Source organism: Nomascus leucogenys, chromosome 2 (assembly GCF_006542625.1).
Source record: "Nomascus leucogenys isolate Asia chromosome 2, Asia_NLE_v1, whole genome shotgun sequence".
NCBI lineage: Eukaryota > Metazoa > Chordata > Mammalia > Primates > Hylobatidae > Nomascus > Nomascus leucogenys.
In genome coordinates this window covers 144,000,373-144,026,446 of record NC_044382.1, presented here as the reverse complement: position 1 = coordinate 144,026,446, position 26,074 = coordinate 144,000,373, and the positions used below count along the sequence as shown (strand labels likewise).

General features: G+C 44.0%; 1 protein-coding gene across 1 annotated transcript in view; it reads right to left on the bottom strand.

Moving 5' to 3' along the window:
• The window catches only part of VAT1L (vesicle amine transport 1 like), a 193,355-nt gene that overhangs the window by 91,974 nt on the left and 75,307 nt on the right, over positions 1–26,074 (bottom strand). The window contains exons 5-7 of the mRNA XM_012505583.2: positions 14,226–14,329; positions 11,610–11,665; positions 6,026–6,220 (exon numbers count right to left, since the gene is read on the bottom strand). Of these exons, the coding sequence (XP_012361037.2) occupies positions 6,026–6,220; positions 11,610–11,665; positions 14,226–14,329 (355 nt within the window). The remainder of the gene's footprint in view (positions 1–6,025; positions 6,221–11,609; positions 11,666–14,225; positions 14,330–26,074) is intronic.

The following is a 26,074-nucleotide window of genomic DNA, read 5'->3' as shown; positions in this document are numbered from 1 at the left end:
ATTTTGTAGTTTTAGTAGAGATGCAGTATCACCATGTTGCTCAGGCTGGTCTCGAACTCCTGGGCTCAAGCAATCTTCCCACGTTGGCCTCCCAAAGTGCTGGGATAACAGGTGTGAGCCACCACGGCTGGCCCAGATCAAGTCTTCAATAGAACATTTAAAGAATTGTTGAGATCTCTGTGCAGCCCTCTGTGTACTATGAAGTGGCAGATGGGGGAAGGCAATTTTTATCAGAGACCACAGCTGTATCTAAGTGCGAATCTTTACAGTGATCATAGTTGGGGCCAGGGTGGGCCTAAGGGAGAGGAGAAGATGAAATGGTGTCATGCTTCTTAGGCCCCATACTCTCCAACGGCAATCCCCCTACCCAGGATGTAAGCTCCAACTCCTCTGCCTGGCAGCAAAGGGGACCATGATTTGACTCGATTGAGCAAACAAATCTTACTTCTTCTCCTCCGCAGCCAGCAACCTCTGCTTTGTTTAGCCCAGACTTTTCTCTCTACCCCACCCACTCCATACTCACTCCCACTTCTGTGATGTTGGTCACATTTTCCCTCCTGCTTGTAATATCTAGTTTTGGTAACTCCAGTATCACCCAAATCATTTCTATCCTTTCCTATCCTTCCCATACCAGTCAAGCCCCACCTCATCTGTAAAATCCATCTCTCAACATTCTCTCTCTCTCTCTCTCTCTTTTCTTTTTTTTTTTTGTTTGTGAAATGGAGTCTAGCTCTCTTGCCAAGGCTGGAGTGCAGTGGCACGATCTTGGCACACTGCAACCTCCACCTCCTGGGTTCAAGTGATTCTCCTGCCTCAGCCTCCCAAGTAGCTGGGACTACAGGCGTTGCCACCATGCCCGGCTAATTTTTTTTGTATTTTTAGTAGAGATGGGGTTTCACCCTGGTTGGCCAGGCTGGTCTCAAATTCCCGATCTCAAGCGAACCGCTTTCCTCACCCTCCCAAAGTGCTGCGACTATAGGTGTAAGCCACTGCGCCTGGCTAACATTCACTCTTAACATTGTTCTCTCTTGTTTTCAAATCGAGTTGCAGTTGAAATTAATACTCTGTGATTGCATACTAAGTTGTTGTCTAATTGTTTTACAGATTTTATTTTTGTCTCAGACATTAAATTATAAACTCAAGGGCAGGAAACACATTGTCTATGACTTCTGTAGATTTTACATTCTAAAATAGGATTGTCGTATAGCACAGAGTACGTGCTCAGCAATGTTACTGCTGCTTGGTTGACAAATGCAAGTATTAACATGTCGTCTATGACTTCTGTAGACTCGATATCCTAAAAGAGGATTAGCACACAGCACACAGTAGGCTCTGAACACTGTTACTGCTGCTTGGTTGAAAAATGCTAGTATTTTTTATTTCTTTTCCATCTCTAAACTGTTTGGTGAGATTTACTTTCTTTCAACTTAATGTACAGCTGCACATTTAGTATCTGGAAGCAAACCCGAGGCTGCAGTAGACCCACTCTGCTTTGTGAATTAAATTTACAATAAAGTCAAAGACAGATGGCTAAGAGGAAACATTAATCATCTCTGATATTATTAAATCTTCTAGTTGGAGGCTCAGAGAGCCCAAGAAAATTTTCTTTGAATCCCTATGGGCTTTATATTCCATAGATGAAGTTATAGAGCTGGCTTGAGAAGCAGTTTTGTGCCATCATTTACCAAACGGGAGGGGAAAACTCATTACAGTCCTTCAGAGGTTTGCAAGTAATAAGCATGTTATACTCTCCTCAAGCCCAGAAGAGCTGCGTGGGCTTGATAAATAGCCACGTTTGGTCTGACTGCAGCTCCAAACAGATGTCTGTAAATATTGCAGAAAGCCGGCAGAAAGTTGGTGGGTGTTCTTGATGAGTGGCTGTGGGTGCCGTTGTTGGCAAACAGGCTACAGCTGTCTCTCTCCTTTCTATGGAGGACTATCTTGCTACAGGAAACTAGAATTCCTATATCTTGCTGGTGACTGTCTTTGCCATCATGGCTTCTTTCAAAAGCAGTGGTTCTCAAGTAGGACTGGTTTTGCCCCTACCCTTGTCCCACCCAGGAGACATTTGACAATGTCTGGGGACATTTTCTATTGTCACCGCTGGCGGTACGGGAGTAGAGGCCAGAGACGCTGCTCACCATTCTACAGTGCACAGGGCAGTCCCTCCCTACCCAGCAAAAAAATTATTCTGCCCAAAATCTCAATCACGCCCAGGCCGAGAAACCCTGTCTTTTATTTATGTATTTACTTATTTTGAGAAACCTTGTCTTAACATAATCTTTTAAAATTATAGCTTGTTCATTCATTCATTCATCTATTCATTAATTCACTCAATCAACACATCTTTATTGTTAAACATAGAAAATGTCCAACTAGTCCTCTTTCTCTGTATTGGTGGATTGTTCCATTCACACAGTAAGTATGTATTGAGCACCTATTCCATGCCAGGCACTGGGGTCTGGAACAATACAGTCCGGGTCTTCCCTCATGTAGGGTTTAAATTCTAGTGGAAGGGAGGCAAGAGTGTAAACAAGTTGACAAATAAAAGAACAGGATCATTTCAAATGGCAGTAAATACAATGGAGAGTACAAATGGGGTAAAGGGAGAGAGAATGGTCTGGCCTGCAGTGGCTGTGCAAGGTGCTACTTTCAAGAGTGGGGCTGGGGAAGGCTTCTCTGTACAGGTCATACTGAGGCTGAGACCTGAAGGAAGCAGACTGTCAAAAATTGGGAAAAGGAGTGTTCAAAATAGAAGGAGCAACACGTTCAAAGGCTCAAGACAGGGAAGGCCTGGGTGGGCTCAAGGACCAGAAACATGAATGCTGCTGAAGCTCAGGTGGAGGAGGTGAGGTTGAGGAGGAGGGGGTAAGGGTAATGGATGGGCAGGAGTCAGACAGTGCAGGGCCTTGCAGACCTCAAGGAGGAATTTAGACTGCATTTCAGGTATAGCAGGCAGCTGTGGAAGGATTTTAAGCAAAGTTGCACATGATCTGGTTTAGGTATTTCTTGAGTCCACCCAGCTTAGACGACAGTGCTAAGAATAAAGATGGAAGAAGTATGTTCAAGGTAAAGTCCCAGACTTGCCTGCATATGATCCATGACTCAGTCAAGCAAGCTGCCAGCCTTGGCTTTCTCATCTCTCGTTAGTGCTGGTCCTGAGTACCTTTGCTCTGTATCCTTAGTGGACTCAGTCTTTGAGCCAGTGCTGACAACCCCAGCATGCATGGAGCACCATTTCCCCCAGCACTGAGGGTTGGAGATGAGTCTTGCTGCCTCACGTGCACCATCTGTGCCTGGTCAGACCCTCCTTATTGCTAACTGAGCTTCCCCACTGGGAGGCTTCCTGGTCTGTAGTTAGCATGCTTTTCCTATTCCTTAGGTAGATTGAGATCTTCCTTGCGTATCAGACTTCTGTAGTTGCCTAGTTGCCCAGGATCCTGCCTGGCAATTTCAGCTTCTGTCCTGATGGATAACACCCTTGGGACCAGGATGTGGCAGCTCCGGAATCTGAACCTATAGCAGCCGCCATGCTGCTTAGAGTAAAACCCAAATTTCCATCCAGTCCTTGCTAACCTTCTCAGAGTCTCCTTGTACCATTCCCTCCTTGGCTCACAATAATCCCCCTTTGGGATTTACCAAAATCTGCTGTTCCTCACCCCTTTGTTTTTTAGGGATCTCCTTGTGTTGAATTCTCTCCCTTTAGTTTCTTGCCTCTTTCATGTTCCAGCTCAGATGATACCTATTCAGAGAAACCTTCCCTCTTCAAAGTTTCTCTACAGCATGCATTCTCAATAAGCATGGTATCACCCCAGTGGGATGAACATTGGCTCTTGGAAGATAAAATAAAGTTCCTCTTTTAACATATAAAATACAGATATACATACAGGATGTAAACGCACACGTATGTGTACATACACACACATATATGGTAGTAAAACTTCATGAGTTTATTAGGCAAAATAATATCTAAAAAGTCTCTTTAGAGGAGCAACAATGAGAAACAAGTTAAGCAACATTGCTCTGTGGAAACTAAGTCTCCCCCTACACTCACCAACATATATGCAAATTTATCTCTATCCAAGAACTTATCATGATAGGCAACTACCTTGCTTATTATTGTTTATTTCAGTATTTTCTATCTCCTCCTACTCCTCTGAATGAAAACTCCATGAAGTCTTGGGACCTTGGCTATTTGTTCATCATTGTATCTCCAGCATTTGCCCAGTACTGGGCACATAGTAGTTGTTCAATAAATGTTTGGTGATTCAATTACCATTGTAACCAAGGGGTGATTTCAAATACTAGAACAAGAACCCACTGGGCCAAGTGGACTCCTCTTGGATTTCATTTCTCACTTAAATGCTACTAGATTTGTTGGGTCCTTTTGGGCACTGAGTTCAAGTGTGAGTCACCTTCTCTGGCCCATGGACAAATTTATCTCTTAGCTTTTTTCTTGATGATTCCCAGTTCTCTCTCCTTCCTGACCACTGAGAACCCAGTAACCAGGTAGCTCAGCCCTTTCCCTGTTCCAATGAGACATGATAGTGAATACCATATGGTTGTCTGACTCACTGAATTAAAAACATTTAAAGAAAATTATAGCAATAGGCTAGCTGTATTGGCAATTACACAGCAGAAGGCATGCACAATTATCTGATATGATTTAGCACTAAATTGAATCACGGCGAGCATCTGCAATAGAAAAAAGACTGGAAGGAAGCAAACCGAAATGTTAACAATGTTATCCTTCTCTGGAATGTGGACTTGCAGTTTATTTTCTCCTTATGTTTTTGGTTAATTTACGAATTTCTGTAGTGAGTATTTATTTTGTCATAAGAAACAAGGTTTTTGGTGGCTAAAGGTTTTAAGCCCATCCATGACACTGCAGTATTAGAGAGAAATATAGGCACATTCCTGCTCCATTGGTCTAGGACCAGTTGTATTTGAATATACAGTGACCCCCAAAGAGCCTTTCTAGTGGTATTTCTGTGCTTAGAGAAGCCATTGCATTTGGGCCTTTGTAATCGTTCAGGCAAACAGACACAGCCTTCTTGCCAGAAGCACACCCACTAGAACTTTCGTACTTGTTATTTTTTAAAAAAGTATTTGTGACTTGCAAAAGTATGACAAAGTACTTGTACCATAAGGAACTTCCCTCGTGCAAAATGCAAAACAATAAAAAAAAAACATTCCCACATATTTTAAAATATTTTTCAGGGGAGTCATGGCTCCCTGCAGCCAAGGTTAAAAAATCTTGACTTAGGTTTCTTAGTGAAACGCCTCTTAAAATCCAGGCCACATCTCTTCATTTCTTCTACAAGTAGCTGCCATTAAGTGACTTCCCAAATGCCCAAACCTTCCCCTTACTTGAAGTATTTTCTAGACCCTCCCTTCTGCTAGCAAAGGCCATGTGAACCAATACAACCAGTTCGTGCTTCAGCATCCTTCAAGGCCCCGTTAGGGGTTCTTAATGTTCTTGTGATCAAGGAATGCTTCCAAATACTATAACTTTTGGAAGATCAACTAACAAAAAGACTCAATCCAACATTAGACCCAACAATTCAGCAGTAATTCCAAAGTCCATCATGATAGCTAATGTCTCATTGGGGCTCAAGGCATCCAGCTGAGCACACAAATCATTTTAGCTCAGAGCCACTGTCTGCTCTGACAATCATCTCTTATATACTCACAAGGTGACAGTACATATGATGCCTCAACAATATACACACGCTCTTGTAACCACACCGAATTGTAGACATCGATCAAAATTTGGTGGCCTTACCTGGGAAGGGTTCACAGCACAAATGGTGTGATGAGGCACGTGGTTTGCAAATCATCAAAGAGCTTAAAGTATTTCTTATATCCAAAGTACTATTCTATGGTATAGGTGACTTTTAGGACCCTCATTTAACACAAACCCATCTGGGAAAACAATCATTTAGTAGAAGATTGTATTTGGCTGCCCAAACCTTCCTGAGTTAAAAAGAGGAGTTTATCTGCAGAGGAAAAGCACCATTCTTACCTCTTCCAGAGCCCACAAGGAGTCCACCACAGGCTTGATCTTCTTCTGGTTGTAGAGGCCTATGAGTTTTTCCACCACTCCCCGAATGAGGCCCGCCCGGCCTTGTTTGAAGAGCAGATTTAAAAGGGAAAACCCCGCGATGACTTTGTTCTCCTCATACAGCTTGATGGGGTTCACCTTCTCCACCTGCCACCACTGCAAAGAGAGGCGGTGTCGGGTTATAGGAACTCAATACCCGGGTTAAGGCTACATTTGCAGCATCGCTGATGTCATCAGCTACTACAGGGGGAGCATGGGGCTGCAGCTCAGCAGATTCCAGCTGGCCAAGGGGTTGCTCTTGGTGGTGTATTTTTTTATTTTTTATTTTTATTTTTTGAGGTGGAGTCTCGCTCTGTAGCCCAGGCTGGAGTGCAGTGGCATGATCTCAGCTTACTGCAACCTCTGCCTCCCGGGTTCAAGCAATTCTCTGCGTCAGCTTCCCAAGTAGCTGGGATTACAGGCACCCACCACCATGCCCAGCTAATTTTTGTATTTTTAGTAGAGACGGGGTTTCACCACCTTGGCCAGGCTGGTTTTGAACTCCTGACCTCGTGATCCATCTGCTTTGGGCAGTGGTGTATTTTTTTAAAAGCATCTATTTTGCTAGGTACTGTTGCAAGTGCATGGGAAGCAATAGATAGTGATGCTTATGAGACGCTCAGGTTTAAGTGGGAGAGAGAGCCCAAAAGTAACTACAAGGCCTCATGTAGTTGAAACATTAAGTACATGGTCAGGATCATCAGCTCCGGAGTTGAATCGTGGCTCTACAACGTTCTCTGTTATTAAGTGTAAAGCACTCGGCTCAGTGAATGGTGGTGCTGATGATGGGGTTGTTAAAGGAAGTAGGATGGCAGAGAAGTTTACACAATGTGGTGGGGGACATGATGGAGGTGGCCACTCTGACTGCAGAAGCAGCTTTCCTGGGGGAATGGTTATGATAAAGCTAAATCTGGGGAGGTGGGTAGGGATCCACTGGATGAAGAAGAGGGAGGGGGGGTGATTTAGGAAGAATGGACAGCATGAAGAAATGATGAGGCCAAATTGTTGGGACTGAATCAGTGCTTCTGAACTGGGGGTAGTTTTTTCCCCCAGAGGGCATTTGAAAGTGTTTGGGGATTTTTGTTTGTTTGTGATGACTGAAGCGGGAGGCGGTGCTACTGGCCTCTAGTGGGCGGAAGCCAGGGATGCAGCTAAATATCCCACAGTGCTCAGGACAAAGAATATTCACAGCAAAGAATAATCCACAACAAAGAATTACCCAGCCCCAAATATCCATAGCACTGAAGCTGAGATGCCCTGAACTAAAGTTCTGGGTGAAATACCTACAAACTATTCAGTGTGGCCATCTCTTTTCCAGTCTGTCATCTCCTCCCCTCATAGCAAAATAAGTAAATAATCCACTAGAAACCTAGAGAAATGGGGATCCAATTGCTTTGTTGTGATTTAATTGCTTTTCCTTTGGTGCTGGTTATAGGTTAGAAATCCAAACGTCCAGTTTCTGGGGGATTCTAGGAGATAAGATGTTCAATATCATTTCAATACAGGATGCAGAGAGGAATGTGATGGGCATTTAGAAACATTGATAACATTTATGTTACCACTGAGCTCATTTGTATCCTCTTTCCAAAAAGAATTAAGGAGACTGACTAAAGTGGAAATTTTTTATTTTTTTATATTGGAAAGCTCGTGTCACTAGGAGAATAAGCATGGAAAAGACAGGTTGAAAACAATGATGAGGTTCATATACAAAATTAGTTACAAAAGCACATTCAGAGAGGGCTGGGGGACCAAGAAGAGCCAGGCATTTGACCTTAGGTTTCTTGGCTTCCAGTTTTGACGGTCTTACCTGGCAAGGGTTTGTGGCACAGATGGTGTGGTGAGGCATGTGGTTTGGAAACCACTAAATAACTTAAAGTATTCCTTACGTCCAAAATTCTATTCTATGCGACAGTGATTTTTAGGACCCTCATTTAAAACAAACCAAATTGGGAAATACAGCAAATAGAGAAAAATAATAACTTGATTCACAGTGTATGTGCAATGCCTCAGTGAATGTTTGTGAAATGAATGCTTGCTGCAAATGTACAATTGCTGCACAGTTGCGGTTAAGAAGGTTATAGAGCTGAATGCCTAGTTTTGAATATCAGCTTTGTCACTTACTAGCTGTGTGACTTTAGGCAAATCTCTTAACTTCTCTGTGCTCAGTTTCCTCACTGTTCCTCATGGGGTGGTTATGAGGAGTAAATGTGTTAACGCATATAAAGTGCTTAGCACAGTGTCTGCCACGTACGGGGTGCTCTATAAACATACACCATTTTTGTTATCTTAATTTGAACAGGATGTTTTTGGTTTAGTGAATCAGAGCTCCAAATTCAGAGTCAGATTGCTCTGTAAATGTTAACGTCCTCTATTAGCATCATCATTGTTATGGTGTGAAAGAAAATGGCATGTTTGACAAATAGTGAGGCACAAACTCTGCAGTGATTTTAAGATGCAACATCATTAAGATAACTGAGTGGGAAATTCCTGTATAATTCCGGTCGAACTTTAATTTCTAAGTGTCTCTTCAGTACATTGAAAAATTTTTTTTCTAGAACTTTTCAGAGCAAAGTTCCACCTCTTCGTAGGCCCTCTCTTCAGTTTTCTTCCAAATGACGCTCAGTGTTTGAGCAGGCCTCCAAAAGAAAACATCCTCATTCTTGACCTCCAGGTACAAAGTGTTCTGGTAATAAGAACCCCTGCTTTGGGCAGAGGAATCTCCATCTCCATCCTGGCTGTGCATTTATGAATGCCTTCATTGAGCATGGGCACGCTGCAATTATTTCATTAACACTGTGTGTTGGGATTGTGCATTTAGGGGAGAAAGGGAAAACACTTCTTACAATTGTATGTAATTTGGGACCAGTGTGGTTACCCACAGCAGTCTGTCAACATCATGTTAATTACAGCCACAGCAACACAGCAGCTGTGCTTGGCACAAAGCCTGTCTTCAGGGGACACACTCCAGACAGCATCCTTCGTTACACTCCACTCTTGTTCCTCCTGTAGGCTCCGTAGTCAGGATGATCCTTGACCCATATTTTAAAGCCCAAATGCAAAGAGAGGACCTTTGATTCGAATCTCGCAAGTGCAGGAGTATTATCCATTCCAGAACGTTTGGGGCTGAAGTTTCTGGCAGCTGATGTTGGCACTTCGAGGGCATATGAATACCCCATAGTGCCATACTTAGAATGAATTCCAAACTCCTTACCATACTTTTCCCTGACCACTTCGTTTTAATTGCCTCCAGCCACCCTGCTATTTTCTATTTTAGCAGTCGATTTTTATCCCTTTCAGAGGTTTAATAGCCATTTATAATCATGTTATTAATACATATTGCTTATTTTGGGTTTGTCTCCCTCGTTAGCATATAAGAACCAAAAAGGCCCGAAGTACACCTATCTTATGTACTGTGATAGCCCGGTGCTTGGCACAATACCACAAACAGCAGGTGCTCGGAAAATGCTTGTCAAGTGAGTGGATCAATTGATGCTGCACTGGTACATAGAAGTCCAAAAGTAGAGGGGGCAAAAATAAACCCTTGTGAAAAGCAGCAATCCCCTGTTGGGGAGGGGTAAACATAAAAGTTCCTACCATTTGACCCAGCAGTCTCATTACTGGGTATATGTCCAAAAGAAAGTAAATCGTTCTATCAAAAGGACACATGCACTCATATGTTCATTGCCATTCTATTCACATTAGAAAACACATGGAATCAACCTAGGGGTGCCCATCAATGGTGGACTGAATAAATAAAATGTGAGACATATACACCATGGAATACTATGCAGTCATAAAAAAGAATGGAATCATGTCCTTTGCAGCAACATGGATGCAGCTGGAGCTCATTTTCCTAATCAAATTAATGCAGAAACATAAAAACAAATACTGCATGTTCTCTCATAAGTGGGAGCTGGGTACTCATGGACTTAAATATGGGAATAGTTAACACTGCAGACCCCTGAAGGGGACTGGGAGGGGGACAGGGGTTGAAAAACCAACTGTTGGGTACTATGCTCACTATCTGAATGAGAGGATCATTTGTACCTCCAACTTCAGCATCATACAATATACCCGGGCAAAAAACCTGCACATGTACCTCCTGAATCTAAAAAGTTGAAGTTACAAAAAAAAAAAAAAATACCCTGGAATGTGCAAAGAAAAAGAAGGAAAAAAAAGCAATATAGGCTGGTGCTGGGGTACTGGTGGTTCATTTCAAAGAAGAGAAGGAATTTGGGCTGGGGAAGGGGTGCTGAAATGATGTTTAAAAAACCAAGTTTGGCCGGGTGCGATGGCTCACGCCTATAATCCCAGCACTTTGGGAGGCTGAGGCAAGCGGATTGCTTGAGCCCAGGAATTTGAAACCAGCCTGGGTAACAGGGTGAAACCTTGTCTCTACCAAAACGAATACACAAATTAGCCGGGTATAGTGGCGCACACCTGCAATCCCAGCTACTTGGGAGGCTGAAGCAGGAGGGTTGCTAGAGCCCAGGAGGCGGAAGTTGCAGTGAGCCGAGATCACGCCACCACGCTCCAACCTGGGTGACAGAGCTAGACGCTGTCTCAAAAAAGTTCAAGCCCACATCAGTATAATTCTAGCAAGTATACCTTGAGATAGGAAGGTAGATCAGAGTCAGTTTGTAGTGAGGTGAATGCCCAGGGATGTTGCTTCGTAATGGCTGACAAACTAACCACCATATTTAAAGCATGATCGCCCAAGAGAGTGGTTCATGAGCTTGCCCGAGTCTACAAGTCACCTCAGGATCTTGTTAAGGTCATAGGGTCCTCATTTCTATCTCCAAGAGGATGGGGACACAGAGAAATCTCAAGTACCCCCAGAGACCCGGTCAGAAAGTAGCAAAGTGAAAGGCTGGCCACTCTGTGGAGCAAAGAAAATGCCCTAATGCTAAGTTCATTTTTGACCAATGATTAAAGACACCAACACTTAAGCAATTTTGACTGAAATAAAGCTGTAGCTTTCTTGAGTTTCTCTGACACTCCCACCTCTCTGTTTCATTTCGACAAAAGTAGTCTAAATTCTGGTCCTGTCCATTTGCAGGGAACAGGGTAGGAGCGCAGGTTTTATCGGAAATGAATGATGAAAATGAAAGACAAGATTAAGTTAATGCCTTATGATAGAAGAGCCTACAGCTGGGTGTGGTGGCTAACGCCTGTAATCCCAGCACTTTGGGAGGCTGACGTGGGCAGCTCACGAGGTCAGACTGGGACCATCCTGGCCAACATGGTGAAACCCCATCTCTACTACAAATACAAAAATTAGCTGGGTGTGGTGGTGCATGCTTGTAATCCCAGCTACTAGGGAGGCTGAGGCAGGAGAATCGCTTGAACCAGGGAGTCAGAGTTTGCCATGAGCCGAGATCACGCCATTGCACTCCAGCCTGGCGACAGAACGAGACTGCGTCTCAAAACAAACAAACAAAAACAAAGCCCACAGCATGCAAATCAACATGCCACCACGGGACATCAGATGTGCCTGGATACTTACTGATTTTGCAAAGCTGAAGAAGCTCTTGGTCTCTCCAGTTACCATGTTGGATGAGCCTGAAATGAAAGATTCCCACATTAAGCAATTGCTAATGAAAATTGACGTCTCTTGTTATGCATGAAAAAATGGCAATTGTTTGGTCCGGAACTGGAAAAATCTTGGAAACAAATTTAATTAAGCCTTGGCAAAGTGAGGGGAATGAGAATGAGGCATCAAGTTGACTATTTTAGCTGAGTGTCCCTGATCAAAGAGAAAGTGACATTTCTCATGGTGACCATCTTATTACTTTGAAAAATTGGGCATGTAGCAGAAATATGATGTAGGCCAACGTTTGAATAAAATGATGAGTTGCTGAAATGTGTTTTTAGGTTTGTTCTTTGAGACTGAGAAGGGAACTCCTTAGTGAATCTACTTTGTGATTCTGAATTTGATTCCCCAGCAAGTGAGGGGCTTGGGGCTCTGACCTGGGCTGGGTACCTAACTGGTGGGAGAGGTGGAGCAGAGTTAGAATATAGATGGATTGGAAAAAATGGGTATAGGAGCTCACAGGTGAGAATGAAAAGAGGCCCAGTGACCAAAGAAATGGTGTGACTCATGTGTCAGCTCCAAAGAGGTCTGAGACAAGTTGTATGAGAAACTGAGTTTTGCCAATTGGACAAGCAGTATTCAGAGGGCATATGGGAGGTGGAGTTGGGAAAGATTCCCTAAGATTCTCATATGGAGAGAAAAGACCCTTTATAGGGTTTGGGGGCAGAGGAGGGGGCAGTGAGAGAGCTCTTAACAGTATGGGGAACATTCAAATACCATACATGTGCTTTTTCAATGACTTTCCTGCCTTGTCTCCAAAGATTTGGGAGTAAGTTCTTCTCAGAGAGGAGTTATTTGATAAAATAATCATGTGTATTTTACACTATTTAGCCTGGGCAAACTAGTAGCCAGTTATTCAGTTGGTGCAAATGTAATTGTGGTTTTTGTCATTTCTTTTAATGCCAAAGATGGCAATTATCCTTGCACCAGCATAATAGTGAACCATTGCTTCTGTTTTTATGGGGTGAGTACCACTGGGCATCCCAGTACTAGACTTTGATTAATTAGTGACCAAGTGATCAATGTAATGAATTAGATAATTGTGAACTACTCACATTGAATAATCAAGTTGAATTTCACCAAAATGACATCAAGAAACTGGGACAAAAATAGAATTATTGGTAAATGATAAGTAAGGATGACTACATCGTCCATCTGCATTTGACTCACATGTTAGTCATATCCGATATCCTTGCAATGTGCAGGGGCTCTCATTGATAATAGTAAACTACACGTCCACTTCAAAGGAAATACATGGCTATGATTGAGATTATGGGAACACTCCAGCAATGGGCTGTTTACCTGCCTCTGGTGAGTTCAGCCTTCTTTCTGTTACAATGGTCTGAAGATGACAAAAAGATGCTTGCGTATTTATACCTCCCAAATATTTATTTTATAATCTCTTCAGGAAATAGCAGGGAAATGAGTGGTTTTTTCTGAGTTAGCCAGAATTAAAACTCAGTTTTCTTTTCTTTTCTTTTTTTTTTTTTTTTGAGACGGAGTCTTGCTCTTTCACCCAGGCCAGACTGCAGTGGCGCGATCTCGGCTCACTGCAAGCTCTGCCTCCCGGGTTCACGCCATTCTCCTGCCTCAGCCTCCAGAGTAGCTGGGACTACAGGCGCCCGCCACCACGCCCGACTAATTTTTTGTATTTTTAGTAGAGACGGGGTTTCACTGTGTTAGCCAGGATGATCTCGATCTCCTGACCTCGTGATCCGTCCGTCTCGGCCTCCCAAAGTGCTGGGATTACAGGCGTGAGCCACCGCACCCGGCCTGTGGAGACTAATGTTTAAATTTGTTTGCATGCCTATGACAGAAAAGAAGAAAAAGAAGAGAAAGGAGGCCCTGGAGCCTCATTTTGCTGGAGAAAATCTTCTTCCAGTTGTTTTTCATACATCTCTTCCACTCTAAGAGCATAGAAGTGAATGTAGAAAGAGATGGAAACAGACATGAGTTCCGTCTATCCAGGGCTTCTGTCTTAGCGTGGGACGCTCAGGAAGAGTTTAGGGGAAGAAGAACAGACATGAGTTCCATCTATCCAAGGCTTCTGTCTTGAGTGGGATGCTCAGGAGTAGTTTAGGGGAAGAAGAGTGTGTACTTCACAACTTCTTCTCAAATAGTGAAAATCCTCCCTTAAAACCTGCATATCCTAGCCACCCTTCCCCATACTACTGTTGGTCCTTCATGCCTTCTTTATTTCTGAACTTCCTTTGAAGTCATTCATATTTTCCACCTGTGCTGCCTTCTACGGGTGATGTCCCTTAATGGTTCTACTCGTATCAGTGACCACATTGGCTTGGTCTTGCTTTATCCCATTTGACATAATAGGACATAGGACAGTAGGCACATGTTATTTTATAATTGAAAATAACTCACAGTAATAGAAACATTATAGGAAACATTAAAAAATGAAACACCCCCATCCCACTACCCCAACATATCAGCACAATTCACTTTTCAGAGCCTTTGGAGGCACATATGCAGAGCTACCTATTGCAGGCCATGTCCCTGCTCTTGTTTAGCACTCACCATATAGAATGTAGGTTCCCAAGGGTTTGAGAAGACTGAGACCTTTTCCAGTGTTGTCCCCACAGAGGCAGTCCAAAACGATGTCCACACCTTCAGCAGAGATTCTAAATGGTGAGAAGGCAAAGCAAAATTCTGTGACCTGTCAGGAGCCAGACGGTCAATCCCTTTCCTTTCCTGTGTCATATCGTTTGACTCCAGAATAAGGAACCCTGACAGCTCCAGGAGTAGCAATAAATAGGGCAGAAGCCCAGGAGGTGGATTTATCTTCCCGGATCCAGTGATAAAAATTTCACAAAACTGGAGGCAGCTAAGAGTCTGGCTGGTAGCTGGCACTGGGACCCAGCCTGGGTCGGAGGAATGAACTTGGGGTCAGTGGGTCTGAGTTTGTATCTAGCTCCTTTACTCAAATTCTGTAGCTTCAGCTTTCTCCTTTGTAAAGTGGAGCTAGTATGTTTCTTTGTGGTAAGAATGAAATGAGGTGACAAAAGGGGAGGCTCAGGCAACTCCTATGTGTAGAGCAAAGGTTAGTTGCCTGGCTCTGTTCAAGGTGCTGGAGATAGAGTGAACCAAAGCAGTATGCTCCCTGTCTTCATGGGGCTGCTTCTCTAGCAGGGACTGGCCTTCCTCCCTCCTAACCTCCCTTTACAGTGAAAACATAAAGCACGTTAATCTAACTTGTAAGCTTCTCTTCCTCTAATGTCCAGGTCTTCCTCCAATGTCTAAGAGGAAGAGGGTTAAATAGAGATGAACTTCCTCCAGCAATGGGAGGTTGTGGAGTAGAAAGAAGCCACATTTGTACTGCATTAGACAAAGCATTTGTTGATCTCTTCTTCTATTCATTTATTTATACATTCAGTGATTCACTCACTCACTCACTCATTAATGCATGTAAGCAACTTTTACTGGGCTCCCACTCTTAGAAGATATGCAGGAGGGGGCTGTAGAACGGGAAGGCTCTGGAGATTGTGGGGAAGATATTCATGCTCACAGAGATCCCTATTCTGGCAGATCCCTGCTCTGTTCAGACGAGAATGGCATTCCTTGTGTTTTCAAGTTTGCAGGATTAACTTGTCTTAGCAAATACCTCAATTATTCTACCCCCAGGTTCACCCTAGCAAAATTTAGGCATTGCAGCATGTGTCAACAGCTGGGTCCTGTGTCCATAGTGTCACTAACTAGGAAACTGCATGTACATCTCTTGGGTGCAGAGACTAATTCAGCTTCCCTATGCAGCTGAGTCTTTATGTGACTATGCCCTTCAAAAGCCCTCATGTCATGTCCAAAATCCAGCCCACTACCAAGGCGCATCCAAAATGATCAGCTTAGCTTCCTGCTTAATAGAGCTCTTATCTGCACAGGGGTGTCCTCTTAAGTCTCACCTGAAAGTTCAAAACAAAGTAATTAGGACAGTGGATCTCAAACCTAAGTGTGCACTGTAATAACCTGCAGGGTTTATTAAAACAAAGATTGCAATCCTTCCCTTCTTTGATTCTGTAGGTCTGTGATGGGGATTTGCATTTCTAACATTTCCAGGTGCTGCTGCCGCTGCTAATTCCAGCTCCACACTCTGAGAATTACTGATCTAAGCCAGTTACTTAGGAGCCAAACTGGCATTTTTTTAAAATTAATTTGTTCATTACATATTCAGCACTGCGCACTGCACTAGGCACTGGAGGATGTAGTGTATTGCTTTCTCCTCTTTTTGGAGCATTTAAGAGGCAGATACTTACCAATAATTACACAAATGTTAAGTTGAAATGTGGTCTCATGCCACTAAGGGGCTCTAGAATTGTGTAAATGGAGAATTTTCCCAATCAGGGCTATCAGAGAGGCATCCCTGGGGAAGGGAAGGAGTTAAGTAGGTAAAGAGTGAAAGGAATAGTGTCCTAGGCAGAGGGAACAGCATGTGTGAAGGCCCTGTGGTCAAGGAAGACTGGGAAGCAGCCAGTGTGGCTGGAGTATGAAAACTAAAGGGTGCTTGCTTCGAGGTTGGGCTGGAGAGGCAGGCGGGAGTTGGACCTCATGGACTCTTGGTTGGTGGGCTTCAGGTTGGTGGTCAGGTCTTCACCTTGCATTATGGGCTGGGTAATTGTGCTCCTGTCTCCCTCACCTCTGCCCGGGTCTGTTTTCTGCTAAGTTTGCTCACTCTTGTGGGAGTGGGTCTTGGTCTGCTTTTACCAGCCAGCCGTCCTGAGCCATCAAGTCATCTCAGTGAACTGCATTTCTCCAAGACCTCTCCCCTTGCCTGTAGGATGCCCACCTGTGTTCAGAAGCAGCCTCACCAATATTAGGCCATGCATACCTCCTGCTATACCCCTGATGGGTCTGCCCCGCCTTGAATTTTCATCCTCTGATGCCCCTCACCTCTGCATTCTCTTGGCAGGCCACATTCTCTCCCACAAAGTGCCAGTCCTATCTCCTTGTATTAGCCCCACCTTGACCTGTTGCTCTGTCCGCTGGACTCTGGTTCTGCAGAAAAGCAGGGCATGCCGATAGCCAACAGTGGCTTATAAACTCCTGTGCACTTCCCCGTCTTCACCTCCCACCTACAGCTCAAGGCATTTGGCCTTTTGATTGTCCCTAGAACTTTCTGACCTCAGGGCCTTTGCATGTGCTGTCTTCTCTGCCTGGAGAGCCTATCCTCTGCTCTCCTAAGAGCTGGCTCCTTCTCATCCTCCAGACCTCACTCACATAACGATCTTCCCAGAGGAGCTGTAACTAATCAGTCCACCTAAAACGATCTCCATTTTAGTTTCTTTTATGCTTTAGTGTCTACACTGGAGATTCTTTTTAGTACCTATCATAGGTTATAATTATTTATTTATTGACTTTCTCTTCCACCAAAATTTAAGCCCCTTGGAGCATGTTTCTGCTGCTTATAATATCTATGGCCCTTCTCTTCCTGCTGGATATAGTATTGCTTCTCAAGAAATAGTGATTGGCCAGAGGACTGCACAAGTGTTTCAATGAATGGGTAACTGAATGAATGAAAGATGATGAAGAAAACAGTTTAAGACTGCTATTCTGTGTCTCTATATGTGTGCCTCCTCGGAAAGGAAACTCATATTTCAGAGCTCTCCTATATAACAGCTATTTCATAATTAACCCTCACAAAAAGCCTATGAGGCAGGCATTTTAACTCCACTTTAAAAAAAATGAAATCAAGGCTTACAGATGCAGCAATCTTGCCCAAGCTTACGTAACTAGCACAGCTGGAATTCAATTCTAGGTCTAGTTTAACTCCATAGATGATGGCCTTTTCACCAGTCTGAGTTTAAGACTTAATAAATATCCAAGCCAGTGTTAAGTATGGAAGCATCACTTTAGCAAGCAGCTCTGAGAAGCAGCCAATTTAATTTAGTCTTTGAAGAATTCAGGCTTAAATTTTGTCTTGAAATAAATACACATACATTCAGAGTCTGATTACATTTGATCAAAGTTTGGCCTAGATCAAACATCTAGACCGAAATATTTCTGTTTTCAAGCTGGTTTTCCCCCCGAGTTTATAGGAGAGACCAAAGTTCAGAGTCCCACAAATTTACCCTTAATTTCCAGCCACTGGATAACCATTTGCTGAGTGTTTACTACATGCTAGGCACTGTGCATGCTGAGTTGGGAATACACAGAGAAGGCGGAAGTCTGCCCTGAGCATCCAGGAGCTCATGGTCTACAAGGGCAGACATCTATAAATGAACCAAACACAGAGTGATCACTGCTCCAATGGAGCAACTTACGAGCATTGGAAGATGACCCTCTGTTGAGGGTTGGCAGCAGAGGGAACCAGAGGGAACAGGATGTGCAAAGGCCTTATGGTGGGAGGAAGACTGGGAAACAGCCAGTGTGGCTGGAATATGAAAACAAAGGGCCGCTTGCTTTGAGGTTGGGCTGGAGAGGCAGGCGGGAGTTGGACCCCATGGGCTCTTGGTTGGTGGGCTTCAGGTTGGTGGTCAGGTCTTCACCTTGCATTATGGGCTGGGTAATTGTGTTTCTGTCTCCCTCACTTCTCCCCAGGTCTGTTTTCAGAGCAGAAATTGGCCAGGTGAAAAAGGGAAGGCACTTCTCAGAGAATAGTATAACAGCTTGACCTAGGACAGTGAGAAGGCTTTGGGACACCAGCCATGGCAATCAGGAGGCCTGACCACTGACTCCTTCTAGAAGGACCCTAAGACTGGCTATCACAATCAACAGCTAACATGGAGGTGGGTAGGCAGGGGAGAGGGGTGGCTCAAGGGCAACACAGTACTGGGCTTAGGAATATACATTTTATTTCAGTGTTAAACATTCAGTTCTGCTACTTACATGCTGTGTGATCCTTAGTTGAGTTACTTAGCCTCTCTGTGCCTCAGTTTCCCCAACTGTGGAAGGGGAAGATGGTGATTACGCCTACATTTTCTTTATGAAGCTTGAATGAATCGATGCAAATGGAACACAGAGCCCAGTTCATGGTAAACTCTGGGTCTATGGTAGTTTTGATTGATTACCATTTTTCAAAATGCCACAAATTTAAGTCTTTTGATTGGGAAAAGGGCATGAAAAGAAAGAGTATGCAAAACCTCTCCAACTCAACCTTCAGGGTGGGTGGAGACACCAGCCCAGAAATTACTGGAGCCGAGGCTTGATGCTATTGACCTTCCAAAGAGAGTGTGCCACACTCTTGAGCGATTACTATGTCCCAAGTAGAATACTAAGAATTTCGTGTTTAATCATTGAGACTGGGTCTTGCTCTGTTGTCCCGGCTACATTTATGCCTCATGCCAATCCTTTGACTCTGGGGCCATCATTATCCCCATTTGATAGACAAGGAAAACGAGGCTCAGTGAGGGCCAGGTGACTCACCCCAGGGCCCACTGCATAGAGTGGGAAGACCTTAGTTTGTTCCATCACATCTAGAAACCAGGCAAGGGAATCAAAGGCGAAGTAGGGTTTCGTAGGGTAAGGCCAACCCCGAGGCGACCACCATTATCACTTCTATGCCATACAGGTAGCCAGCACGGATGAGAAAAGCTGGGGGGTGCTTCCTTGGGCTTAACACTACAGGAGACACTTGTGGGTCTCCTTCACATTCAGGCCACCTGCCCCCTTCCATGCCTCTCTCTCGGCATTTCTACAGTTGAATCACTTGCATGTCTGGGGGTCAACAGAACCACAAATCCTCTCCTTCCTGCCGTCATTGCATCCTTTTGAAGGTCAGTGGTCGGGTGGAGGGTGGGAGGAGGTAGAGAGGTGGATTCTGAGGGGGAGAAGTTGGGCAGAGGCAGATATCATTCTCAGCACCTGAGGGTGAGGATGCTTTTGCTCTTTCCGTCAAACCATTCCAGCAGCTATTGCTCCTTTCAAGGGTAGAAATGTTCCTTCGGGTAAGAATTTCAAAATTGAAAAGTGCTCCATCTCTGTTGAGTCATGACAGACCCCCTAAAAGGATTGTACTGAACTGGACTCAGTTGGGTCTATTTAGAATGTTCCTGGTCCCATAAGCAGCCTTGGGACTGGCCCTGTCTCAGTTACACCCACATTGAAAAGTGCTGCAGTAGCCCTTTTAATGAAATAATCATGAAAATCAGAAGTGGAGCTGGAAGGCTCTTCAGAGGAACAAGGACCATCCTCATCATTTCTGTGGCCCCCGACTCCATTTTCCGGGGGTGTTCACCACTGCCTGCATATGTATGATTATTACATAAAAGCAAAGAAGGTGTGGCAGAAGGCCAAATGCAGCAATTTCTCTGTGTGCTTTTCCCTGCTGCCATAAATCTCTGCGGATTTAAAAAGCAAACACAAATAGCCCCAGCTCGGGGATTATATGAGCCAAATTCCGCATTAAGATATTTCAGAGTTGCTGATCTAAGACCTTCATGTCTGTCCTTCCTGTGTCCCCAGCCCCGGCCCCTGGATGGTGAATGCTGCCTCTTTCCTTCTTGCCCACACAAATCAGGGAAGAATTTCTCTTGAGTGGCAGTAGGTTCCAACAGCGCCAGTACTTAGAGAGGAACCCTTTGACCTTGCCAAGAAAAGAATTCCCCTTTATGGTGACTTTGCTCTCCAGCTGGGTCTTTGGCTCTCCACTCTGTTTTCTCTTTCTGGATCCCTTTTTCTGAGAACTCATCTGTGCCACAGCTTTAACCATCACAGGATGAGACTATTTCCGAGTGCCTGGCATTTAGCAGGCTTTGCACAGCGTGCCAAGCACCGTGCCTGGTACACAATAGGCTTCTTATAGAGGACTGGCCACAATGCCTACTCCACCGTAGGCTTCTTACAGAGTGCCAAGCACAGCACCCGGCACGTGACAGGTTTCTCACAGGAGGCCAAGCCCAGTGCTGATGTGTGGTAGGCTTCTTGGTAAGTGTTTACTATTAGTAGTTCCTATATGTACTTAGCAATACTACCTCCAGGAATGCCTTCTAGATCCCTTTGTCCCTATTCTTTCCAGGTGATTAGACTCTTACTAATTTCCACTAGTTTTAAAATAAGCTCCTATTATGTGCCAGGCATTGTGCTAGAAGTGCAGGAGTTCGGTCTGATCTCTGCCTTTTCTGAGCTTATACCCCTTGGCTTCACTTATGACTGGAATCTGCAGGATTCAAGTCATTTGAACAATTAGCTGCTCCCCCTCGATCGGGAGTTTGATTCCTTCCTCTGTGGGCTTTGTGCTCCTTTGGCTAGAGATTGTGCTTTATCTCAGTTTCCTAACTTCCAGAGCCAGCCCATGTCGGTCATTTGGAAAATGCTCGAAGTGGGTGGTTTTTTTCAATCATTGAGACTGGGTCTTGTTCTGTTGCCCAGGCTGCAGTGCAGTGGCATGCTCACAGCTCACTGCAGCCTCAAACTCCTAGGTTGAAGAGATCCTCCTGTCTCAGCCTCCCAAATAGCTGGGAATACAGGTGTACACCACTACACCCAGCTAATTGTTTTTTAGAGATGGGAGTCTCATTATGTTGCCCAGGTTAGTCTCAAACTCCTGGCCTCAAGCTATCCTCCTGCCTTGGCCTCCTAAAGTGCAAGGATTATAGGTGTGAACTACCACATCCAGCCTAAGGGAGTGGCTTTGTGCTCAATGGAGCTCCAGTCCCACTTTCCCTGGCCTATTATGCAGGCCCCCTGGAGTTCTCACTCTCACACTGTATTTATCTTGTCTAAAGGAAGTCATTATAGCTTCCATTGCTCATTGTCTGATAACAAAAAGGAAAAGAAGTCTTGGTCTCATCGTGCAGTATTTTCCCTAGTCATAGGTCATTCTGTCTTGTTCTCCTTCAAAATCTCTATAGGCACGGCCTCTCCCTTGCCCCTTCTGCTACTCATTCTCCTGATTTTGGAGATCTCTTCTCTCACCATTCTTGTACACGGCAGCCAGATCAGTCTTTTTGTAGATTCCCCTTTCAAAACAGTGCTTAACTGCTTCAAATCTGCAAAGAATTCTACATTTCTGACATAATGCAATGTTTACTCCATTTAAGAGCTTTCAAGAGCCTCATCAATCTAGCCCAGTTCTCCACCAGGGTCTGGAGTCGTTTCATATTTTCATGACTTGAAGGGCAGGGGGTTGCTACTGACATCTAATGAGTAGAGACCAGGGATGCTGCTCAACATCTACAATGCACAAGGCAGCGCCCCCCGATAGCAGAATGATCCTGCCCCAAATGTCCACAGTGCTGAGGTTGGAAGCTCTGATCTAACCCCGTCCTACCATCCAAGCACCTCACAAAACCGCATGCTTTAATACAGGCAATCTGGCATCCTCCCTGGCTGAGGAGCAAGCCGCCCTCACTTCCTTTGTGAGAGTGAGTGTGGGTGCTAGAAATATCACAAGCTCTGGAACTACAGCCACCTGGAACTGAGTCCCGTCATATCTATTTGTGTGACATTTACTTAACCAGGCTTGCCTTGCCTCCCTCTGAAAAATAAGCACAGTATTTACTTCATAAAATGTATGAGATCCAAAACAGAGCTCCCACGTGTTCTTCAGGCTTCCATTTAGGCATTGCTCACCTGTGCCCCCACAGTGCTCTTTACTTCCGTATCAGCTGCCAAACCCATTGTCTTGCGTGGGGATTTGCTTGTTTTGCTCACCATTCTATCTTCATAGTCTGTTTGTAGGCGTCACTAATATAGATGGTCCTCCATTTACAGTGGTCTCACTTAATAATTTTTCAACTTTGTGATGTACCCATACGACTGTTCAGTTTCTCACTTTCAGTACAGTATTTAGTAAGCATTAAGAATCCTGAGTTGTGTATACCTGACTGCACACAACTCGAGGTTTTCAACACTTTATTGTAAAATAGGCTTTGTGTTAGATTATTTTGCCCAACTGTAGGCTAATGTAAATTTAGGGTAGGCTAAGCTGAGCTATGATATTCAGTAGGTTAGGTGTATTAAATACATTTTTGACTCATGATATTTTAATCTTATGATGAGTTTACGAGGATGTAACTCCACTGTAAGTTGAGAAGCATCTGTACAAGGAATAAATGAAAAAAGGTCTGAAATAATATTGCGTACCCATTTCCCACCCAATGAAGTTTGGAAATGTTGTGTTTTGTGGGTTTTCTTTTCTTTTTTTTTTAAAAATAGTCTCGCTCTGTCGCCCAGGCTGGAGTGCAGTGGCATAATCTCGGCTCACTGCAGCCTCCACCTCCTGGGTTTAAGCAATTCTCCTGCCTCAGCCACCTGAGTAGCTGGGATTACAGGTGTCCACCACCTCACCTGGCTAAGTTCTGTATTTTTAGTAGAGACAGGGTTTCACCATATTGGCCAGGCTGGTCTTGAACTCCTGACCTCAAGTGATCCCCCTGCCTCGGCCTCCCTAAAGTCCTGGATTTACAGGCAGGAGCCACCAAAGCCCGGCCTTAAGTATATTTTTGACTCGTTATATTTTAAGCTTCTGATGGGTTTACAGGGATGTAACTCCATTGTAAGTCGAGAAGCATCTCTACATGAATGAATGAATGAATGAATGAACAAAAGGTCTGAAATAATATTGTGTACCCATTTCCACCCAATGAAGTTTTCAAATGTTGTTTGATTTTTTTAAAGGCAGGTTTTTAAAATAGCTTTATTGAGATATAATTGACATACAATAAACTGTAAATATTTAAAGTGTACAATTTGGTGAGAGATTAAATATGTTCACACCTGTGAAACCCTCACCACCGTCCATGTACTGAACGTATCCTTCACACCCAAAAGTTTCCTCAAGTCCTGTTGTAAACCAAGAGGAGTTTTGCAGAATAAAAAAGCTGATAGACTCACACACCTCCAAGGCCAAATCTGGTCCTACCTCTCAATTTCCTTATCTGTAAAATGAGGAATGTTCACCTTGCAGGATTGTCTCAGGTGCACATAAAATGGTCTAATTGAACTCGTAGCAGGATGGCAGGAGATCAACAAAGCGTGGTTATTATTATCTGCCCTGTTCTGTCCAAGATTCCCTTGTGTGGATTCTCTCACGCTTCCCTCCACCTACTGAAATCGATCGCAACCTTCAAGTGCACCTGAGGGGCTGTCCATCTTGTCATGCTCTCTCTGATCTTTCTCTTTTCCTTATTTCTAAAGCCCTTGCAGTTAGGTACACACAACTCAAGGTTTCTAAGGCTTCGGCTTGGTTTCACTCATAATCATCTCTCTCCTCCTAAAGAGAGAGAAAGCAACTGATGTAAAGGTTAGGTCTGTGTCATAAATATGTTTTTTTTTTTTTGTATTCCCTTTACAACACCTGCCTCAAGGCTGAGAATGTATTCAAAGGAGGCTTCCCGATTGACTGGCTTATAAAAGAGTTTTCATCTCAAGAAATTTTATCTTTTTATTTTTTTCATTTTTTTCTGGTTCATTGTACACATAATAATGTAACAATATCTGTGATCAAAAAATAAAGAGAAATCACTCTGCATTCCACTCCTATTGCATGTTGGCAGTTGGATATTTTCCCTTTCCTTTCATTTTGTGTCTACATGCACCAAGAATTTGTACAAAGCTGTGATCACAGAGTTGATGGAATTTGGCATTCTTCTTTTTTACTCAATGTGCTACCATGGGCATTTTTTTCATTTTGTGGCTGTCTTTATAATTATCATTTTTTAAGGGACTGCACAATACTTAAGTATGTGGGTGTAGCATAATCGACTGAACTGTTTCCTTTCTGTTGGTGGTAGGGGCTGGTTCTGAATTTTCACTATTTTAGACAATGCTATAATTCACTCTGTCAACATGTGCTGAGCACTTACAATGAAGCAGAAGCAGTGTTTGGCTCTGCAACAGGCAGCCTTGTACCTGTAGCTTTGCTCTTCTTATTTCTTGAGGGTAGGTTTGCTGGGATGGAGGGTTATGTAAACGTATTTGTAACTTCCTGGGCATTCTGAGTGTAATCTCAAGGTCTCTATTTAAAAACACAACGAACTGTGGGAAGTCTCCTTTGAAGGAAGGTGAGCGTGAGGTGGGTCTCAAATGCCTTCTGTTCTTCTGACATCAGCAGACACCAGTGATTTGGGGGCTAAGAGAGTAGATCTTGGGCAGCGGGAAGATGAGAGGATGGGAAGGATGCTGAGGAAATCGGGCAGGCAGGAGTTCTCTGGTTATGGGCTATTACTTTTTCAGAAGAGATGCCGGCCCCCTTCTCTTCCCACTCCCCACGTCCTGCCACCTGCACTGGCCTCCTTTCAGGTTCGTAAGTTCAGCAAGATTTTCCCGATGTGGGACTCTAGCCCACTGCATCCCTGTTAGTCAGAAATGCTCTTCCTTTGGCCGACTTCTCATCCCTCAACTCTCAGCCAAAATCCCACTCTGTGATTGAGAGTGTTTCTGATTTCTCCATCAGTAAGTATTCGCTAGCACCTTGCATTTCACTACCAGAGCACATGTCGAAAATGTGAATCAGTTATTTCTGTTTATAGTTTTATTTTTTGTCCCCTCTCCCTCCGTTAAGACTCTGTATTCCACAAGGACAGTGACTCTCAAGATGGCATTGCTGGATCTCTGGCCCTGGCACAGTCTCCAGGCCATCACAGACACAAAGCACAGAGGTATTAAGCAATTGTATTCATGCATACATGAAAGAATGCTTGCCAAAATATCACGTAAGGAAGTCAAAGAAAAAATGACTGAAGGGACAATGATAGCTCATTTTGCAGACCACAGCTTAAGAGACTCAAGTTAAAGATAGGAAGAACTGACCGGGCGCGGTGGCTCACGCCTGTAATCCCAGCACTTTGGGAGGCCGAGATGGGTGGATCACGAGGTCAGGAGATCAAGACAATCCTGGCTAACACGGTGAAACCCCGTCTCTACTAAAAATACCAAAAATTAGCCACGTGTGGTGGCGGGTGCCTGTAGTCCCAGCTACCCAGGAGGCTGTGGCAGAAGAATGGTGTGAACCCAGGAGGCAGAGCTTGCAGTGAGCTGAGATCGCGCCACTGCACTCCAGCCTTGGCGACAGAGAGAGACTCCGTCTCAAAAAAAAAAAAAAAAAAAAAAAAAGGATTGGAAGAACTACCTGAGAGCTATGGAACTGGGCAAATGGATGTCCTCAAAATTAGCCTGCAGCCTCTAGACATCTGAGAAACAGAGGGTCAGCTTCTAACATCTAGCTTTAAGCTTTCCTTTCACATCCTGCTGGAACTATTGGGACAACCTTAAATTATATGCAATGGTCTGCATTCCAAATTTAAAAATAAATCTGAAAACTCAGACCATCAGAATCCCCTCCTTTTCAAGAAACTTCCCAAGTGTCACCAAATCTGTTCTAAAACTATCACCTCAAATAACCAGCTCTCCCATCCACTTGTCCTTCAGTTTTCCCATCTTAATCTGTGATTTGAAGAAAATTGTTTCCCTTTTGAGACAGGCTCTTGCTGTCTGTC